The following is a 21,170-nucleotide window of genomic DNA, read 5'->3' as shown; positions in this document are numbered from 1 at the left end:
GTATGACCCTAGACTACACCCAGCTGATTTTTTGGTTACTTTCAAAGGCAAGCTGGTTGGCAGCAGTTATTTCTTTGTTATTTTTACTAGATTTTATTTTAGCTTCACCGGGCTTACCGCGTTTGGCTACCAACTGTGGCTAGTGTCTTAACATAGCCATGCCACGAGATTTTCGCTTTTGCTCGTTTACTTTGTTGGCCTTCTTCCTGCCTTGCCAGGTGAGGAAATTCCTTTTTGGTCATGTAGTTCCCCGGAAAAGCCTCGGTTTTCCCTGGCTAATGCAGAGAAAACCTAGTGTGTTACAAGACAGTAAAAGTGTTGGGGCTGGCTGGTCCCAAAACCCAAAAAACAAGCTGGTTTCTGGAGTGTATGCATGAATTTCACCAACAGTGGTGCATGATTGGACCAATGCTGGGTGGGAGGGGGTGTGTGTAAGAGGCAGATCTTCATTGGTTGGGCTGAGTTTCTGTGCTCCCCTGAGTTTTTCCATAAGAGGAGTCCTGCAGTCATTTACCAGAGATCCGGTGACGAGCCAAGCATCCTGCATAGCCGTGAAGACTTTGAAAAACCTGTGGCTCGATCCGGATGAGGCCTGGCAACCAACCTTTGCTGTAGACCCGGGAAAACCCTGTATGGATCCTGATCTTGAAAGACCACCTTTGGTGCTTTGACCCTTAGCAGTGGTGGGAATAACCATTCGACTTCTGGCAACTAAACAAGTTGGAGTGTTTGGAAGTGTCCCCGAGCCCTCCATTGGACCGACCAGCTACAGTTTGGGCTACCTCGGTAGAAGGGAGTTCCTTGTTTTGGCTCGGAACTCGAGGGGTGTCGTCGGCTTGTCCTGCAAGAGTTCTTCCTGCGTCCTAGCTTCAAAGGGACCCAAGATAGAGGGCCAAGTTCGACAGTAATATCCGTCTCCCCTGCTGATACTGTGCAACAGTGACCGTTCCTGAAACCAGCATTCTCTAATCGACCGCCCTGAAGAGTCCTGCAGAGTTTCATTGTTTATAGAGAAGAAATTGCCCCAATTTCCTGTACCCGACCAGAAATAATATTGCACCATAGCGCTTGGGCTTCCCTGCAACAACCTGCCAAGTGTGGGTAAAACTCAAAGTATGGGTGGTAAGTTGTAGAGATACTTACCTGCTCCCTCACCTCCGACCTTGTACAAGTTTCAAATGTTATTCAAACTTTCCAACTGTTTGGCTTTGGCAAACTTTGCTGCGAAAAGCCCTACAAAAGCTGGGAACAATTGTATTCACTACAATACGTCCTCTTCTGACTTCTGGAACCTTCCTCACATCCACAGGACCAGACCATCCTCTTAACTTTTTCCAACTCCCTTAAACTATTGGAAACTTTGTGAACCTTTGGGCACGGGGCCCCATACAACTTAGGGTAAGCATGGGCTCTACAAGTTAATAAGGGCTGACATTCCTGTGGCCCGTTGGTGTAATGATATATTTAGTATTGTGTGATATATATATTACTACCTGCTATTGGTGATTTTTCATAGTCTGTTTTGGCCATAAATAAATATTTTTGTACTTACTTGTCCCAGAGTAATCCTGGATTGCTCACTGTGTTGGACTCATTATGGACCCCTTACCACACTCATGAGACTTAGCCTTGACCACTTTCCATGCTACCTTGATTGGTTTGGCTACAGCTCCCAGAGCCTCCCCTGTTCACTATAAATAGGTTGGCCTCCTGAACTCTATCCGCCAGACCAGAGTTTACAAATCCCGTCCAAGCAGCCCATCACATGGAGATTAAGAAGGCTAAGCATCATTGCCCAAGCTGAACATTTTTCAGTCACTGGTCATAACCACATAACTAAGAAAACGTGAAGCCTCTAAATTCTCAAATGGAAATCAATGCACAACTGCAGTTACAACCATATCAAGCAGAGACAATACATATGATGGATCGGTGAGAGTAGGGGATTGACTAAATCTATAAACTGGTCAGACTCAATTAATGGGAACTGAAGGAGATATGTTTTTAAGAAAGCACATAGATAAATGCGAACCTTTGAACAAAGTAGTCCTCTCTTACTGAAAAGGGAGGCAAGTGCAATTTAGAAGCATGTAAACTAGTGGCTACAGACATGTTTGTTGTATTCCTATTTTCTTTTGACAATCAAAGTATGTCTTTTCCCAGGAACTCACCCGTTTGTTGCAGGTAGCCAATGCTCACTAGATCCACAGGAAAGAAAGCTGCAGTCGCTCCATATTCCGGGCACATGTTGGCGATGGTGGCACGATCTGCAATAGACAGCCGAGCTACACCAGGCCCAAAGAATTCCACAAATTTGCCCACAACACCAACTTGCCGAAGGTGCTACAATAAAGAAATTAATTTCACAGTATAATTATTCCAGGAGTTTAAGAAAAAGGACTGAAGTTATATTGTATTTCCATTAGCAAAGACTACTGCATTTTAAGCCAAACATTTCATTGAGAGTATGTCAAAAACGCGGGTCGAATGAATACTGCAAAGTCACCACCTTTCCACTTTTGCTAACACTTTCCCACAGATTCTATCAGCTAAATGGTAAAGTCAAACTTTTCTTGCTATATAAAAGAAAAGCCAGGGCCACCATTTGGCATTGATCCATGGTAATTTATCAAAGAAAGCCTCTGAGTCTGCAAAGACTGAGGATTTGTACCTTGGTAACAGTAAGCACAATGTCTGTAGAAGTCACCAACTGGTGAGGTACTCCCACAAGTTTGTAGCCAATGACTTCAGGGAGAACCATGCTGATTGGTTGGCCAAGCATTACTGCTTCTGCTTCAATTCCACCGACCCCTGAAAAGAGAAGGAATTTAAAAAAAGTGAAAAACAGGGCACTGAAAAATCTACCATTACAAAATATCCCCAAAATAAGCACAATATATATATTTGTATGTATAAAGAATTATCACACTATGTGGCTTTTCCTTGCCACACAATATTATGAAACAGAAAATCTGTTGGCTAAAGCCAGATTTGAGCATCACTTGGATATAGGATATCCTTGTCAGAAACAGATAAAATATATTTCTACTGATATTAATGTATGTGGGTGTTTTGTAATCATCTTCATATTTACATTCTCTAAAGTTTCACACATGAAAGCTTACAAAAACAAAATGTACACATGCAAAAATCTACAATCTAATCTTGTACCCATGATCAGATTAGATGAAGCGTATCACTACAGGCCGATGATATGGACTTAAAGGATGAAACCAACAATCTACCTCAGTTGAATTAAGATTTTAAATTATTTAAACCCAGAGTATCCACCTTTCACTAAAAATAAAAACTGCTCATTTACTACGAATCAGCACAAACACGGAGGAAACTAGAATTTCCAGGCACAACAAGAGTTGAATCATGTCCCGATTCATCACACTGGCTTCTCAGGATTGCATCTGCAATGACTTTGGTGGTTCTGGGGGGTTGGGGGGGGGTTAGGACTTCCCACAAGCCAGTACATGGGCTTGGGGATGTGGGGGCTCTCAGTCAATGGCCCCTGGTCCCTGGCGTATGGAAGAGGACAGTCACATGATCACCAGAAATGCACTCTAGCTCTCCTCAACTCCAAGCTCCGACAATGAAAGGGTGAAAGCTGAAAAAGCCACCTTGTCCCCTTTAACTGAAGTCCATTCCATTGACCAGGCATTCACAGTTACAAGTCAGTCCACAACATCAAGGAATTTGGGTCATAACTTCATAGGATCCCAGGTGTCCTGCAGATGCAATCAGTCATCGGGAAGCCACAAGCTTGCGAGATTGTATCTCACAGCAAGACACACACACACACACTTCACTGACAGAGTTCAAACACTTAACCCATTGTGCCCCACCTCCAGTACTCAATTCCTACGCTAGAGAAACAGAAGACTTGGGCTCAGCAAAGGCGGCACCAAAGACAGTAAAGAAGGAAAGTACATTCTAAGAAGGCAGCCAGGACAGATATAGTATTTGGCCAACAGTCTACGCTTAAAGCAGCCCCTTGGTATACTTCTAGTCTCAATGGAAACCATGCAGGGCCTGCTCCTTTGTTTGCCAATCGAAGATAGTCTGTTGCCGCCTAATCGCACCGACACCAGTTACATCCAGGCTTCTCCGCTCGCCTGGAGGTCTCCTGCTCCATGGAAGTTTTCCTTTCTTTGCAAGGGTGATCAGCTAGACAGTCACTGGAACTGTAATACAGGTGACGCGTCCGAAAAACAAAATCACAGCCCCGTCTCAGATCACAGCTGCAGACCATCACTAACAGTCCCACCAGGAGAATTTTTTTTTTAAATAAAAAGTATAATTACCAGGCAGCCGGTATGGGATATTGAAGGTTTGTGGCAGGCAGGGGTATTATACAATAAGTAATAAGGAGGAGCGGGACACTAGAAGAGAAGACTACTGAAAAGGTGGTAACAGCAGAGAAGGTGGAACCAAGGAAGTACCAACACCCACCTGCCACCCTCACTAAGGATAGCAACGCACAAGGAGGCCGTTTAGTCTGGGTAAAAGTGAGGGATCCCAGTGGCTTGAAGTGCGAGGGACCCCAGACCCACAGAGAAGCAATGTGCTAGCAGTGCTATAACATTCTACCTATACCATCAACTGGTTAAAGAGTCCAGCTGATAGTGAATTCTCAAGCAAAGGTGGAGAGACTTTGTTTTCATTCTGGTATATACCAATAAATGATTATGAATGCTCTTTCCCGATCTCAGCCTTTCATGCATCCCATGTAGGCTTCCTGACACACGGAGGGAAACACGTGGCACTAAACCAGATATTCAAACTGAAAAAAGGACTTTAGTGTTACTTTGCACAGCAGTTTTGCCTAGAAAGACAGAGCTAAATAGACTGGTAGGTCTAGTTGATAAGGCTAAAACTATTAAAACAAACTCATAATGCACTAGGACTAGATCTGCTCGTGAACAAGTTCTATACATCCTTTGCCAAGGAACTTAGTCCTATAATGAGTGCAGTTTACGCAACCACCCAAGGAGGGGTTTCGCTTTTATCTCGAATGACATTCCCATTTGATTGCCTTCCTAAATAGCACAAAGACCCAACACAGTACAAGACTTATGCAATTTACTTACTGAACGAGACAAACATCATGAAAGATTTGAGATACTAGCCTGAGTAATACAGCACTAGCAGATACAAAGGGATTCAGCTGCGTTTAGAAGGGCAGACCTGGGTGGTGGAATGCAAGGATAGGAACAGCAACCAAATTGGAGGTTAGAGCAAGTCATGATGCCAAGAAAGATGCAGTGTGAATCCCCATTTACTGTTCTGGCGCAAATGAACTTGGGTGAGTAATTCTGCATAGCCTTTGGGGTTCTTAAGAGCCCCTGTGGTGGAATGTGTACCAATTATTTCTTTGAAGTTTACATTTCGATATTTATCCGAAACAAGGCAGTTTCATCCTCAATTTTCCAATTTGGCTCTGGAACTCTGTATTGCAATTCTGAGCAGAAGAGGCCATATCTCAGAGGTGGGCTTGACAGGGAAGTGGAAAGATACCCCAAAAACATTATTTTTGCAGATATACCACTTACAATTTGCAATCGGAACACCTCAATCCCAGCACTGCTATATGAACATATGAAGTTCCTTCACTGGCTAGAAGATATATTTGACTAAATCAAGATTTCCCCCCTTACAAAACTGGTTACAATTGATACATAATATAAACACAATTATAAAAAACAACTCAATACCTAATGGTATGCAAACCAAGGTATAACCTTATTTAGAAGAGCAAGAAGCAAGTAAAGGCGAGTCAAACCTAAGGTTATACATTCAGGATAGTAATATACTATTTTTAGGGAATAAGGCGAGGTTCGATATACTTTTAGAATACTATCAAGATGTCAAGGGTAGCTAACCCCGTCAGTCATGCAGTGACACTCAGTTAGGCAATTACATAATAAATCAGCCCTGCTACAGGGATACTCCTTGCAACATTACTTTTTAGAACTCCGTCCAGAGTTAGTAAATCGACTCATACTTTCTGGCTGGTCCTTCAGCTACTCAACGACAAGTACGAACATTGAATAACTATTTTAGAATGCTCCAAGCAAATCAGGGAAAGTAAACCCCAATTACGCTTTAAGAAAGACACGATGTGTTTCAAGCTAAGTAATTGACAAATTGGTACATAACTATCCTTTATCTAATAGCTAGTTATACCCCGTATACCTTTAGGAAGTGCATAATGCAGTTCTACGTTAAGTTAGAACTTTATGAAACTATTTTAAAATAGCACCAAAGCAATTCAGGGTAGCACAACCCAGGGTTACATGTTTAGAAGAGCAGCAGCTAATCAAGGTAAGACCTATATACATTTTAAAGGAGCCTCCAGCTACTTAAAAAGGTATGTAAAAACCCCAAGACTGTTTTAGATTTGTATGAAACAGACCAGGGAAAGCAAAACCCAATGATGCTTTAAGACACAATGGGCCTCATTACGAGGCTGGCGGAAGCCGTGCCTAACAGGCACAGCTGCCGCCGGACCCGAGATTTTACCAGCAACCGCGAATGATAATTACAGGGTCATGCCGAGTTTGACCGACTTGGTAATTTCCCATTCAAGGGTGCCGGTAATAAGGGACTCCCTATCCCCATTGGGCCCCATAGGGCTGAATGGGAATGATGAAGGTGGTAGCACCAGTACCATTAATAACGGTACCGGTGCTAAAGTCCTGTTCTGCTCGCGGATGCCGGTACGGCCACCAGGTCAGACCTGGTGGCTGCAAAGGCACCCACGAGCAGAACTTGTAGTATGGCGTTACGGTAGCAACAGTGCCGTTAGCGATACTGGCACCGTTGTTGCCTTACCGCCATACGTATAATGAGGCCCAATGTATTTCAAGGCAGTTAACCATATTGGTACGCTTTTACACTCATTCTGTTAAGCAATGATAAAACAGTACCAACACTTATTACTTTTTATAAGGGGGGAAACATTCAAAGTTAGTAAAGCAACATATGCACTTTTTAGAGGGGCAGGATGCCACTGAAAAGTAAGCATAAACTTAATGACACTTTGTAACTTCTTCCTTCACAGAGATACAGTTACCACACTAACTTCTTTAGCAAGTAAGTACTTTCACACTTGTTATACTTTCAATGCAGAATCCTTTTCTAATCCAGATCTTCCCTAGTCTATTGCATGACTTCTCTCAGAGGCAGAACGAGCAACCCTAGTGATCTAGGTGCCAGCTGTAGGCAGGTTGATATGGGGTTCAGTTGCAGGAATTTCAAAGTTCCATAGAAGATCTTCTTAAACAAAATAAGTATTCACTTTCAGAGTTATTTAATTGTTCAGGGACTTCACCGAAGGCTCCCTATATGTGTTACTGCATTAGGTCTGGGCAAGTGGTATGGGCAAACTTCTAACTGCACGAATCACCTACTCAGCCTCAGAGGATGAACACCATTACCCAAGCCCATACAGTACCTTAGGAGAAAAGAACAGCTTCGAGTGGATGCTTTCAGGATTCAGCAGCACAGGACCCGGTCTCTGGATTCTTGGTCTGGAGACGAAAGTACCGGACAATGGATGGGAACTTGCAGCAGCAGTCGTCAGAGTAGGCATTCAATAAAGGTTTCTTCATGGATTCTCATGGCTGCATATTTGGCGCCTTTTTACTACAGCAGCCAGATGAAGAACTAATATCGCCTGTCAGATTCTCTTCACTCTCTCGCTCCTGCACTCTTGGTAAGGACTTCAGGGTTTTAAATCACATCTCTGGATGTGATACAGCAGGAGTCCACCAATGTTTTGGACTGATTCGGAAGACCATTCACCACACTCCAGCTCGGATCCAAGGGTATTGGTGGTTTGCATCTGAGCAAGGTCGCAGCAAGTCGTGGGAATGCTCAAAATAGTCTAGTGGATCTCAGCAACCTCTGCATAGGAGTCCTATTCGGGGCCCCGAGGTTGATTGGAAGGAAGGGTTGCATCCAGCTCCTACACAGCAGGATATCTGCCACTGGAAATTGCTACAGACGTCTTTTATTCATCTTCATTTTCAGCTCCAGTGGCCGACTTGCCAGCAGTTTCCAGGTTCAGAGTATTTATCAGGAACTACAGTTCAACTTCTCCCTGCAGTTTACAGAAAGGGGTGGTCTAGCTGTCCAATCGGGACAGCCAGCTCAACCATTGAGACTTGGTCCCTTTGAGGCTAGGTGAAAGACAAAGGGCTGCAGAGTTTGACTTCTCCCTTGCTTCCCACCTACTCAGGAGCCTTTGCAGGGAATACAAAGAATTCCCGTGGAAGACAACTTCCATGAGGTTGTTCCCATCTAGTCCCTGCACTCTCCTTCTCCCCTCACATCTCTGACGTCTCCAAGAGGTCACACTACCAGCTGCACCTCCTTAGAGGTATTCTTCCTTTCCTATCCTTCCCCCAGAAGCTCACTGTCTCCAGAGCCCTGGTCCTCTCCATGCTGGACTACTGTAACAGCCTCTATCTAAATCTTCCTGCCACCACTTTCTGCCCTCTGCAACTTATCCAGAACAGGACTGCAAGACTTGTCCTTGGCCTGCAGCCCAGGGATCGTATCTCTCCCGGACTGGAATCTCTGCACTGGCACCCAGTGGCTGCGAGGATTAAATTCAAAACCCTCTGCATTGTACACAAGGCCTTCTGGGGTCTGGGGCCAAAATACCTTCGACTCCCTCTTCCTAAATACCTTCCTTCTCAAGCTCTTCGCTCATCTGCCTCCAACTCCCTCAGGGTCAGTCGCTTCTCCAAGCAACAAGTTGATGGCAGATCTCACTCTTCGGCAGGGGCCTCTCTCTGGAACAGCCTTCCTGCCTCCCTGAAACTCGAGGAGAACCACCTCCGGTTACGGAAACACCTCAAAACCTTCCTCTTTGCTTCTGTTTTCTCTCCACCCCTCCCTTGCTAAACTCATGACTGAAAATGTACTGGTTACCTGGCCACCCTTCTGATCTCTGGCCCAGGGCCTGTCAACTGCCCACCTGCACTGCCTCCCTGGAAACCTCTGCACTTGGGGACTGTTTTTCTGTATCCCTTCAGTCCCCTTTCCAGCACTTTGTCCGCACTTCCTTGCACTTGCCTGTTTTTTAATGTTTTTTTATTTATCTTATTTATTCCACTTCCCATGTACTGCACTTTCCCCTATCCCTTTTCCCCCTTGCATTCCCCCCCCCTTCCCATGCACTTGCGCGATCTGAATGTCACCTGGCCTAGTAAGATCATTGTCTGTCCTCCCTTTGTTCCCCCCCCCCCCCCTTGTCTCGTTGTGCCTTGAAACACTTGTGTATAGGCGCGTTATAAATGTCATATCATATATCATAGAATGGCAGGGGAAGACCTCAGGCACAACAAGCAAACAAGAAATGGGGGAGGGGGAGGGAGGAGGAGCCCAACATTCTAGCAGAATGGTGGCCCTTCTGTGCATTACCGAGGTGGTTTTAACAGCCTTCGAGTAATCAGCCTAAAAAGTCACTAAGGTAAAACCACTGCCACCAGCCATTCAAGTAAACTTGCAATTTTTTAAGAAAATATTACCAGGCAAGTAAGAAAGGGAATACATTTTATACCCCCCAGCACACCACATAAGGTGGGGTGTGCTGGCGCACTTAAATCAATGCAAAGGGGATGTGAATCCCATTTTACCTCATGGGAACAGTAGTTCACCCAAGAAATAAGAATTAAAATGAAGCTACTGCATTTAAAATGCTGTGTGCTGCCATAGTACATTACAATTAGTCCAAAGATATAGTAAACTATTACTCGAATCATACACTATGGCGAGACAAAGACAAAGAGTTGCTGATAAACATTTTTTTTTAAAAAGAATAAAAGACTAGGCGAAAAAGGGGAAAAAGATTACCACTCACCTGAGGACAAGGTAAAATAATTACAAAGTCCAAGCAAAACATTCTGGGTTGTCACAGATCAGGAAGATTTATCATAATTATGAACATTTTACCTAACACTGATTGAGCCTTTGTAGTACTGATAGCACTCCTATGAAAAATGGTCCCTTGAAAAAGCGGGCTACTGCCACCAACACTAGTGAACCAGACCAAATGATCCCAATACTGGCAAGCTACTCCAGGAGCACAGACGCCCTATACAAGATTTCCCTTGCATCTCTTGAAGGATCTTGATGACTGCCGGATCCTCTGAACAAAGGTTCTGCCTAGGATTTTTGCCAAGCAGCAACCAGTGATGGGCTGCAGCGTATACATCATAGGTGGTCATCTGCTTCCTTTGTTCCTCTGGTCTGCTTGGAGGGAGGCAACGACAAAGAGTACCTCGCCTGGCCTCATTTCCCCTTAAACTCCTCCAACAGCAATATATAGCCAAGGTAAATCCTCTTCCACCAGCTCGATTTAAACGAAGGCCATTTCTGGGTCAAGCAGCGTAGTCTTGATGGGTGCAGAGACCCCCATAGACCAAAGAGGTCAACTTATTGTGATACCACCTCTTCTTTGGAAGGCCCTGCTAATTACCCTGTTTGTTGGCCCTGGTGGCTGGGGGCCATTCAAAGTGCAATTTTGGGGCCTGTAAGTGTGATCTGTGGCATTTTGCCATCTGCATTCTTTTGTGAATGATACCTCTTGAAACTGTAAGTGCTGGTTACCTATTTTGAAGTCCATCTGGCCTCACTGAACACAACCTCACCATTTCTGCAGCTGCCACTGGTTCGCTTTAAGGTGTGCCTGTATGATTTTGCATCTCAAATTACTGCATCAGAGACTCTGGTCCTTTCTTTGCTGTCCACGGGCAGAATCCCTGCACGAAAGCCATCCCAATACAAGATTCCTACCTCTGAACTGTTCACTTCCCCTGCCCCTTTTTATGTTTTGGACTACTATGGTAAGTTGTGGATTAGACAAACAGAATACATTTAACAACAAACTGATACCTTGATTCACCATCCTGAATGTCGATCTTCAGGGTCTGTGCACCGTCAAGACTGGGGGCATCATGCCAGTAAGCAGAAAGAAGCCCAGAATGATAGATTCACGTGTCCACAAGCTAATCCAGTGAGTGACCCAGCTGAACCTGCTCAACATAGAGATGCTCACAAGGACCAGGAAGCAAACAATGACTTTGCTTACAGGCTTCCAAGCACAAAACTGAGCAGCTCTGTGGGTGAGGCAGACGAGAGAGTGAGAGAAGATAGGACAAGCTGTGTGGAGGCAAGAAAAAGGCATTTGAGGCAGTGAAAATTAAAAAGATACGAATTCTAGATCCAGATGTAACAATATTAGAATCTTTGGCCTCCTGTTGACAACAGTTCACGGCTCCATGGAGAAGGGTTAAAGGAATAGTGCGCTGAAAAAGGTTTTTGTCCTGAGTGTTCAGGCAAATGGTTTTAAGCAAACTGACCGATCGCAAAAACATTTCTGATGCATCTTACAATCATAAACGCTGCCAGTGCTTTAGTCACTCATATTATAGGTGGCCCACAGTATGTGTGGACAGTTTCTATATCCACCCACATCATTTCACACATGGCGGTTGCTCTCCCTAGTTGGGGTAGTTTTTGTTCACGGACCTTCAGTTGGTTTTGTTATTTCTGCATTTTAATTCAGGGATTACTGAATTTTTCTTGCATCATCATCCTTGGGGTGGATTATTTAACGGACAGTTTGCAGCTGGATTTGCGGGTGGGAGCAGAGTCATTGGCAATATTATATCACAGGAAGCAAGTTTGGCATGAGGCTAGGCATGCACTGACAGTTACTCACTGTAGTGACTACCTTACTCCTAGTCCATAGTCCCCTTTCCTCCATACTTGTGGGACATTCCGTCCACCGGGAGGGGACTGGAGCACTTTAAGCATCAAACATTTTACTTTTTTGTGCTCCTTTTATTTTTACATTGGGCCACTGCACGTGACCGCAGCCTCGCCTTCCTGAGCTCCGACCCACGCATCGCCCTTCCGTCCTTTTCTATCGCCAAGTCCAGGACCATTTAGCAAAATGGAGGATACTTATTAGAGGGGACAGTGGGCTAGCGTATGGAGGAAAGAGGAGTATGTACTAGTAGTAAGGTAGTCACCTCAGTGAGTAACTTGTCATACTCCTACGTCCGGTCCCCTTTCCTCCATACTTGTGGGAGTTTCCCCAAGCACTAACCAAGGAAAAACGTGAGGATGGAAATTTCCTTACTGGAACAAATTCTTAAGAAATGCCTGGCCGAATTGGGTATCGGCTCTAGAGCTCAGGTCTAGACAATGTCTGCAAAAAGCCAAAGCGGAAGCTCACATAGCAGCCTTAGCTATGGACTCCGAAGGGACGTATTTTTGGAAGGTAACAGCAGCTGCTTTGCCACAGACCAAAATGCGCATGAATGCCATTTGGGGTTTGAAGACCTTGAATCTTGTAGGCCTCGGCGATGCATGAAGCTATCCAACTGGAGATGGATGCTTTTGAGGCAGGTTTCCCTTTTGGTTCACCAAACGTAACAGAGTTCTGAAGAACTTGCAAGTTTGCTTGTTCGGTCGAGGTAAAACTTAATTGCTCGTCTGACGTCCTGTTTGTGTAAAACCCTCTCGGCATCGGAGACCGGGTTTGGAAAGAAGACTGGTAAGGATATTGACTGGCTTAAGCGGTATTCAGAGACAACTTTGGGAAGGAAAGAAGGAGGGGTGTGAAGCACAACCTTATCCTTGTGGCAAGTTAGGAACGCATGTTTGACAGAGCTTGAAGCTCTTATTCTTCTCGCAGATGTTACCGCAATCAAGAAGAGCACTTTCCAAGAAAGGTACGAGCTCGGTAGTGGCCATAGGTTCAAAAGGCTTATGACACAAGGCAGTGTCATACACTGGACTTCATACTATTGCAATGCCATTCTAGCTGGGACCTTTATCAAAAATCTTCACAAACCTGAACTGCTGCAAAAAAACACCCTTAGAGCAGTCTGGGGCTTGAGGCACTCCGACCACATCTCCCACATCAGACGGGAGGCTCATTGGCTTCCCATCAAAGCCTGCATCGAGTTCAAACTCCTAGCCATCACTCATCGCTGCCTACAGAACACGGCCCCCTTTTATCTCACAAACCATATCACTAAGAAACACAACCTGCACAATCTCCGTTCCTCCACCACTTCTGCCCTGAGCATTCCCAGATTTACCAGAGACGGGGGCTCCAGTTTCACCACCATTGCTCCTAAACCACCATTGCTCCTACACTCTGGCAATATTAACTTGCCTATGCTATATTCTGCAAGTAGTAATAACCTTTTTATTCAACTAATATCTGTAATGCACTGCCCTACTTACCATGCAACTGATCTTTGATACAATATAATCACTATATTGCCATCATACCTGTAACTGTATGCTCTGCTAACCTGTACTTTAGCGCTGGGATACGTCCGGGTCTGGCCGCTACCAACAAATACAATAAATAAAATACATACAGATCTCATTTTGGATGAGGAGGCCTAATCGGTGGAAAGAAATGAAAAGGACCTGCAAAATGTTTCTTGATGACTGGGTTTGCCAGTGAAAAAGAGCAACTGTCTGTCGCAATGGCAGATAGGTATGTCCTACATAAGACATGGATGCCAGAGGCTGCAAGGTCTGATATAAAAGACAAGACAATCAATACAAGCCTGTCGGGATCAAGCTGTTTAGCTAGACACCAATGACAAAAAACGAAGCCATTTCGCTCTTGTACTGAGACCTCGTAAAAGGCTTACATGTTGCCTGAATTATGCGCATGTTATCCTCTGAAAGGTTGAACTACGCTAACGATCAGAACTCTGGTAGCAGGTCACCCAAGCTGAAGGATTCTGGGGAGGGGTGCCACAACTAGTGATTGCTCTGGTGAAGACGGTCGTGAATCTGCGGCAACCTGATCGGGTTGAACACCAACAGCTGCTGCAATTCCGAAAACCGGAACCTGGTTGGTCACCAGGGAGCTATCAAGAAGAGAGTGCAGTTGGATGCACTCCTGCGTTTCCAGAGCGACCAATGAATCAACGGCAAAGGAGGGAAGGCGTAAACTTTCATGTTGTCCCAAGGGATCTCGGAATCGTCCCCCAAGGAAGACCCTCCGAGACCATCCCTGGAAGCATAAAGACAAGACAAGGTTGCAAAGAGGTAAACCGCTAGAGCACCCCATTGTTCGAAGATCTTGGTGAGAACATCAGTGTTCAACTCCCACTTGTAACTCGCTGCAGATTGGCGGCTAAGAGAGCCTGCCGCAACATTGATGTGACCCGGAATGTGCACTGCCTGAAGCCAGACATTGTGCTGGATCGCCCAATTCCATATTTGGATAGCTAGATCCGCCAGAGGAGGAGACCTGGTGCCCCCCTGTTTGTTGATGCAAAGCATTGCTACGGACTCGTCTGTGCAAATTCGAACGACACTGTTGATAGAGGGCTTAAAAAGCCTTGAGTGGCAGAAAAACTGGCAGAAGCTCTAGGCAATCAATATGGGACCATCTGTAATGGAGCGTTCACATATCGTACCCCTTGAGGTGACAGTGTCACCCCCCCCCACCACCCTAGAAGGGAGGAGTCTGTAGTAACCGTTACTTGTGGGCAGGGCCCCTGGAAGGAGGTTCCCACCCACAGGTTGCTGGCGGAAGACCACCATTGAAGATCCACCGTCATGGAGGATGGAACTGGAATCATCTTGGAGTCTGGATCCATAGCTTGAGATCAGCAGCTCCAAAGAGCAAGCTGAGTGCACCTCATTTTCAGTTGTGCAAGAGGTAGAGCTAACACATAAGAGGCCATAAGGCCCAGGTCGTCTCTGGAACCACCAGGGTGACATATGGGATGACTGCAGGAAAAGCTGGCATGTGGTCGACTGGTCCACAATCCTGTCCTCCGTCAGGAACACTCGCGTACTGACAGTATTCCAAGAGCATATCTAGAAAGATCAGGTCTTAAGCAACCGTCAGACGATTTCCGCCAGTTCACTGACAGCCCGAGATGGACCAGGAGCTAGAGGAGTGACTGAAGATTGGCCATTGCAGCTTGTGGGCAAGGACTGCACAGGAGCCAATCGTCCAAATATGGATATACATGAACCCCTGCAGTCGGAGGAATGCTGCAATGACTCATCTTTGTGAAGACATGCAGCGCTCAGCTGAGACCAAACAAGCACTCGATTCTGGAAGTGCTCCGTTCCCAAGGAGAACCGCAAATATTTCTGATGCAAGCTCCAGATCAGGATATGCATATAGGTGTCCTGAAGTCTAACACACTGAGCCAATCGCCCTTTCGGAGAGAAGACTTCTGGCTGGGCGTAGTCGTCTTGAATTTCTCTGGGGGTAAAAAGAGATTGAAATTGGAGAGGTCGAGGATAGTGCGCAGGCCAGCCTGGTTGGGCACTGTAAACAGACAGCAGTAATAGCCCTCCCCTTGCCCCTGCAAAGGAACAGGTTCCACTGCTCCGAGGTCTAGAGGTTTCTGTACCACGGCTCCGAGGGAGGGCAGCCCAGTCTGCTGAAGAGGGCAAGATGGTGGGGTAGAAGAGAGGGGCAAGCAAAAGCCCACCCCGGCTACAGACAAAACACATCGGTCTTCTGTGATGGTCTGCCATGCCTCCAATTGAGATAATATTCGTCCTCCCACCGGAGTCTAGAGAAACCGATGGAAAACATAATTTAGATGTTTTATCAGCGGGTAGACCACCAGTTGCTGAAGAGGAGGCTGTTGACCGAGAGAAAAAATGGCCACTTTGCAGCGAGGCCCTCCAGCAGGAGCTTCTGCCCGGTGAGCACGGCAGGGTCCTGGAACCCTCTGAAACCAGAGAAGGACCTTGTTTGAGACCCTGAACTCAGAGTGTAAGCTGCTTTAGCTAGGGTTTGGTCGAGGACCGACAAAGTTTTAGCCGTTTGCGTGCTTGCCTTCGTTTTGGCGACTTCCTCATCAGTAGAGGAGTGGAATAGCTCCTTACCATCGAAGGGAAGAGCAAGTACTTAGTCCTGAACCTCCTTAGAGAACTTTGGAGCATGCAGCCACGCTTGGCAGGAGACGTCTACTCCAACCATAGAGCGGCATAGTGTCGACATGATGGGTCGCAGCCTCCAGCAGGTCCTGAGCCATAAGCTGCCCTTAAATTCTTCAAGCCCGTTAGGAGGAATATATTCCAGAAACTCTGCAAGCTCCTTCCACAGATTGAGATTAGCAGACGCCAGGATGACCCCGGTATTAGCCGGTCGCAGCTGAAGAGCCGAATTAGAAAATATGTTTTTTTCCAATGGCATCAATGAGCTTGTCCTCCTTGGAAAGGACTTCAGATGCTGCAATGGAAGATGTAAAGGACGGCTTAGACTGGGAGCATGGCTGCTGCCACCACCGATGAGGGGAGCGGACATGCAGTCAAGGGTATGTCTTCTGACGCGTGTAGCTTGTAGGAAGCGTCAATTTTTCTGTTCACGTGCTGCCCGGAATGAGATTTTTCCCAGACCTTGCAGACTTAGGCCTTTTCCTTCAAAAGGATGACTTGGCCGGTGTGCTACTGTGTCAACAGAGTAAAGCCTCCAGAAAGCACAACTTCCTGTGGAGCCAGAGGCTCGGGTATTGGGATATCTAGCAACGCCATCATATCTGCTAGAGTGGAGCGGGTCGTCGCTATCCTGGTCTGCTTGATCTTCATCCAGTGCGGCGCAAACAAAATCGTGATCGGCAGTATGTGGCACCTCAGACCTAGTGGGCAGAGTTGACTGCGCAACGAGAGTCTTAAGCACCGGTGAAAGCAGATGCTGCGTTGTTAGTCGAGGAGGTGGCACTACCAGAACCTGCAGAGGAGTAGCCAGAGGAGGTGGCAGCTCAGGAGGCTTATTTATTTATTTGGCATTTATTACAGCACACAAAACCCTGAGGTATCTAGGCGCTAGTTACAGAAAAGTGCATACATACGATATGTTACGTGCAGATATACAGACTGGGAAAGCTACTCCTCATGCTTTGACGGGGAGATACATCAGGTTACATACAAAGGACATAGTAGGTGTGGATATACAGTCTGGGAAAGCTACTTGTGTTACGGGGAGCTACATCAGGTAGCATATATGGCAAGTACAGGTAACAGTTCAGAAAAGTGATTAGAGCAAATGTAGATACAGTAGCAGGTATAGTGTCTTTCTTGTAGGGAGAGGGGATTGCAATTAGGTAGGTTATGGGGGTATTGCTGCCAAGTAACGTGAGCTAGTTCAGTAGAGTGTTGTATCAGGAAGGAAGTTGTGGTGGCACAGTTCAGTCAGTGTGGAGCAAAGGCGGACAGCAGGGGCCGCGGTCACCGGGACGCAGGGGGTGAAAAAGGAGGAGGTGCTCTACTGAACGTAATGCTGCAATGGATATAGGTATGAATGGTTGGTGGTATTCTTACACGCAGGTGGGTGGAGCGAACCAGTCTTTGCAGCCATGGTAGGTGGTAGGGCAGGACCGATAGAGCCCTACCTGTCCCGGACAGGCTCAGACAGGAGTCGTCTTGCCCCTTTATGTGCAGCCCTTCAGTGGAGGCCGGCTTTTGCCATCCGGCTCCATTGGCTGCATGATTTTATATGGTAGCAGACCAATCGCATCTGCCTCCAGGCAGGATGAATGAGGACAGGGTCAGGCAGTGGCGGCCATGATGGATTCGGCCTCACCGGCCAGAGTGACTCTCAATGCGGTCCTGTGTGTGCCGACTGGTGGTAAGAACCTTGCACTCTAGCAGATCTAAAAAAATTAATTAAAAAAAACTTTAAAAAAAAAAGATACATTTCTTTGAACAGATCCTTAAAGTATGCCTTCATCGGGTCAGAGTGCATAAGGATCTGGAACTTGCCAAAAAACGCATCCTCAGAATGCGGCCCAGTCACCGGAGTGGGTAGAGGCCACACCCCTCAGGATTTCAAAGAGGCTAGTTGCCAGGACGGCCCTCCACAGCTGGATCCACGTAGACCAAGTGAGCGGACGTAGGCGGGAGCAAGACTGGGAGTGGAAAAAATGAGCAGACCAATCCACCTAAGGGCGTAACGGATTGCTATTATCCACATTACGTGGAAAAGGCTGCTCAGCCACAAAAACAGGCCCCTCGGTACCAGCCGTTGAGAACGTTGGTTTCAGAGGTAGTCAAAATGGCCACTGCAGACCCCAGGGGTTGGACCGCCATTTTGTTATTGCCAGAGGAGAACTGCGCCACAGGTGTCAGTGAGGCCGTTGTCACCACAGGGATATCAGGGGACTTATGTTCCATTTTAGCCTTGTGACAGGGAACCTTGGCAGAGTCAGTACTTTTTTTTTTTTACAGTGTTTGCATGCCTTCTTTGCACCCTCAGTAGGATTGTGCGTGGGAAGGCGTAGGGTCACCCCCTGAAGCCAGAGCCCTTGTAGTGGGCCCCTCGATCCTGCCGATTTTAGATACAGCCCCTAGCCAGGGATCCTCAGCAGTAACCCCAGTGCTTTTAGTCGATTTATTGGAAATCTCGAGATGAGTCTCAGTACTCTTAGTTCCAGATTTGGAAACCTTGGGAACTATCCCAGTGAAAAAAGCTCCAGAAATGATTGGCTTAACTTTAGCCCCCAGATAGGGAACCTCGGATGAAGATCCGGTCCAGACAGCCCCTTTACAGGGAACCTTGGATGAAACTCCGGAGTGCAGGTTAGATCCCTTTCGGGACACCTCAGGGAGATCCCTGGTACCAGAGCCACTTGGGCCCCTCCCAGAACCAGAAGACCCCAGGAAAGAGTCCCCTGGCCGTGGTGCCCTAAAAAGGAAGGAACTTACGAGACGCTTCCTTGTTTCTTCAATGCACTGTTGTAAATACGGGCGAGGAATCCGCCCACCTGACAAGCCGACGATGGAGTACACAGACAGTCGCAGTAGAAGGAAGAGTCCCACCGGTGTTCCGCCCCAAGCACTCCAGAGTGGGTATCTGCTCTCGCGAAACAGTTTTCACGAAGAACAGGACACGAATTCCAGACGCTCCAGTATAGTCGCAAGAAAGACGACCATGGAACCGGAGCAGGAATATGAAGGATAAGGGAAATAAAGAAAAAATTCCCTAAGACGCAAGTGCATCCGACCCCAACCATGCGGAGAAAAGGACTGAAGGGCGGTGCGCAGGTCAGAGCTCAGGAAGGTGGGGCTGCGGTCACGTAAAAATAAAAGGACAAAAACATTACTTTTTTTATGCTTAAAAAGTAAATCAGTACGGTCCCGCAATTAGGGAAGAACCGGGACGGAACGTAGGAGTAATTAGGACTACAATGCATACAAGGCTTGATGTACTTTTAAGTATTTATGAAATCCTATGTCCCTCCTGGAATTTTAAAGGCCTTAGTTTCATTGGCATCCATCTGTAAAGAATTGGGATGGCAATCATTGTTACTTCAAATCACTCCAGAGGATTAGTGATCATAATCCATAAATCGGTCCCATTTTTGATAGTCAAGATAAGATACCACCTTCGCAGATGTGTTGTGCTAAACCTGCTTATAAGAGAAACGGATCATCCTACTAAATACTTATGCTCACAATTATGCTCCATGAACTTATGAAGTAGATAGCATATCATCAGCAGTCACAGTAATCATCACATTATATTAATACTGTTTCATTTATTGACATAAAAACATTTTTTATTCAATAATATCACATAGTAAAAAGCAAACCATTTGCTATTATAAAAACACATGAGAAAATTGTCTAAAAGCGACAAAATAGTGTGTGACACCTTTACCTAGTTCTAATACGGTAAAGTATGTTTTTTTTTAAAAAACATACAAATTAAACAGACCATAATTTTAGCATATGTCTAGGTTTAAAAGTATGTACCCTTTCGATAGAGTAAATGTTTTTGCCTAGTTGATTATGACTAGGGTAGGGGGACTCAACATGTTTCAGTTCTCATTCGTGTCTCTTGGAACTTTCTTCAGGAGAAGTGTCACTATTTTATAGAATTAAACACACGTAGAGCTGCCGTTCTTAGCGTTGATATTGGTAGCAACTCTTTGACAGTTACTGGTATTTGTTTCTCTGATAGTTGGGACTGGTCCAGGTGGTGGAGGGAATCTTGGGAGGAGTTTTCCTGTATTACTCAGGGTTTATACTCTCGGTCTTTCAGCTGTACAGTGATTTCTGTCTAGCTTGACTTTATCTTGGTGGCAAAGTGAGATAGGATGTTTTCTATATCTTCTCCCTTTGTTCAACCTCTTTAAATCTGTTGTGGATCGACGTGAGGCTATTGACAATTGCATTCAACTTGATTGGGTCTCTGTTTAAGATGAACACTTCTTAGATAGTAGTCAGAGGGTCGGTCTGGTCATTTCTACCAGTCTAGGTATAGATACCCGGATCAGTGGTGGCTCTTGATCGTATCTCTCTTAGTTTTATTGTCCTCTCTGCTTTTCTTATTCTTTGAATAGCTAAAAGTGCTTTTCCGAGCAGCGCAAGTAAACCCGTAGACGCCGACCGGTCGATTCCTACAGCCGGTCGGCGTCTACGGGTTTAGTCGCGCTACTCGGAAAGGCACTCTTAGCTATACAAGGTCTAAGAAAAGCAGAGAGGACAATAAAACTAAGAGAGATACGATCTTAAACAGAGACCCAATCAAGTTGAATGCAATTGTCAACAGCCTAACATCGATGCACAACAGATTTAAAGATTACATTACTCATTTACCCCGATAAAAAGTAGAGCTACCACGTTTGTGGTTCTATTGGGTTTCCATCTATAAGTAATTTGCACAATTATGCTCCGCCAGAGTTTTCCTATTGAGTGCTGGGTTAGTGTGCCGAGTTGCGACTCAAAGCTACTTACTGTGGTACATCCACACAGTATGGACCTCGACTGGTCCGTATTCAAAAAGGCCACCCCTCAAGAGATCCATTTACATTTTTTCAACTCTACAAAAAAGAAAATATGTGGGCGATTGCTTGTCATTTGGCAAACATTCAAAATGTATGTTCAGCGGTCTGCATTTCTAAGAAATGGGGGTGCCGAAATGTTTGTACAAAAATTTAACTACTATTGAGAATGAGCTGAAATCACTTGAAGTGGTCTTCAAGCGTCACTCTTCTGCTTTCACATATTAAACTGCAATGATTTGGAGAACTCATGGAACATGAGGAAAAATGTCTGAATTGGTGATGGCATACAACTATGGAGACCCAGACTAGGCAAAGGGCTTGCATGGCTCCTGCATATGAAGATTAACCTGT

General features: G+C 45.7%; 1 protein-coding gene across 7 annotated transcripts in view; it reads right to left on the bottom strand.

The window, feature by feature from the left end:
* Positions 1 to 21,170, bottom strand: part of ACO1 (aconitase 1) — a 792,824-nt gene that overhangs the window by 498,526 nt on the left and 273,128 nt on the right. For all 7 annotated transcript variants that reach the window (XM_069625992.1, XM_069625995.1, XM_069625996.1 and 4 more), the window contains exons 7-8: positions 2,672 to 2,811; positions 2,172 to 2,343 (exon numbers count right to left, since the gene is read on the bottom strand). In XM_069625992.1, the coding sequence (XP_069482093.1) occupies positions 2,172 to 2,343; positions 2,672 to 2,811 (312 nt within the window). The remainder of the gene's footprint in view (positions 1 to 2,171; positions 2,344 to 2,671; positions 2,812 to 21,170) is intronic.

This window comes from Ambystoma mexicanum, chromosome 6p, assembly GCF_040938575.1.
Source record: "Ambystoma mexicanum isolate Mex_15411 chromosome 6p, UKY_AmexF1_1, whole genome shotgun sequence".
Taxonomy (NCBI): Eukaryota; Metazoa; Chordata; class Amphibia; order Caudata; family Ambystomatidae; genus Ambystoma; species Ambystoma mexicanum.
The sequence above is the reverse complement of the archived record's forward strand: the minus strand, read 5'-3'. Positions and strand labels throughout refer to the sequence as shown.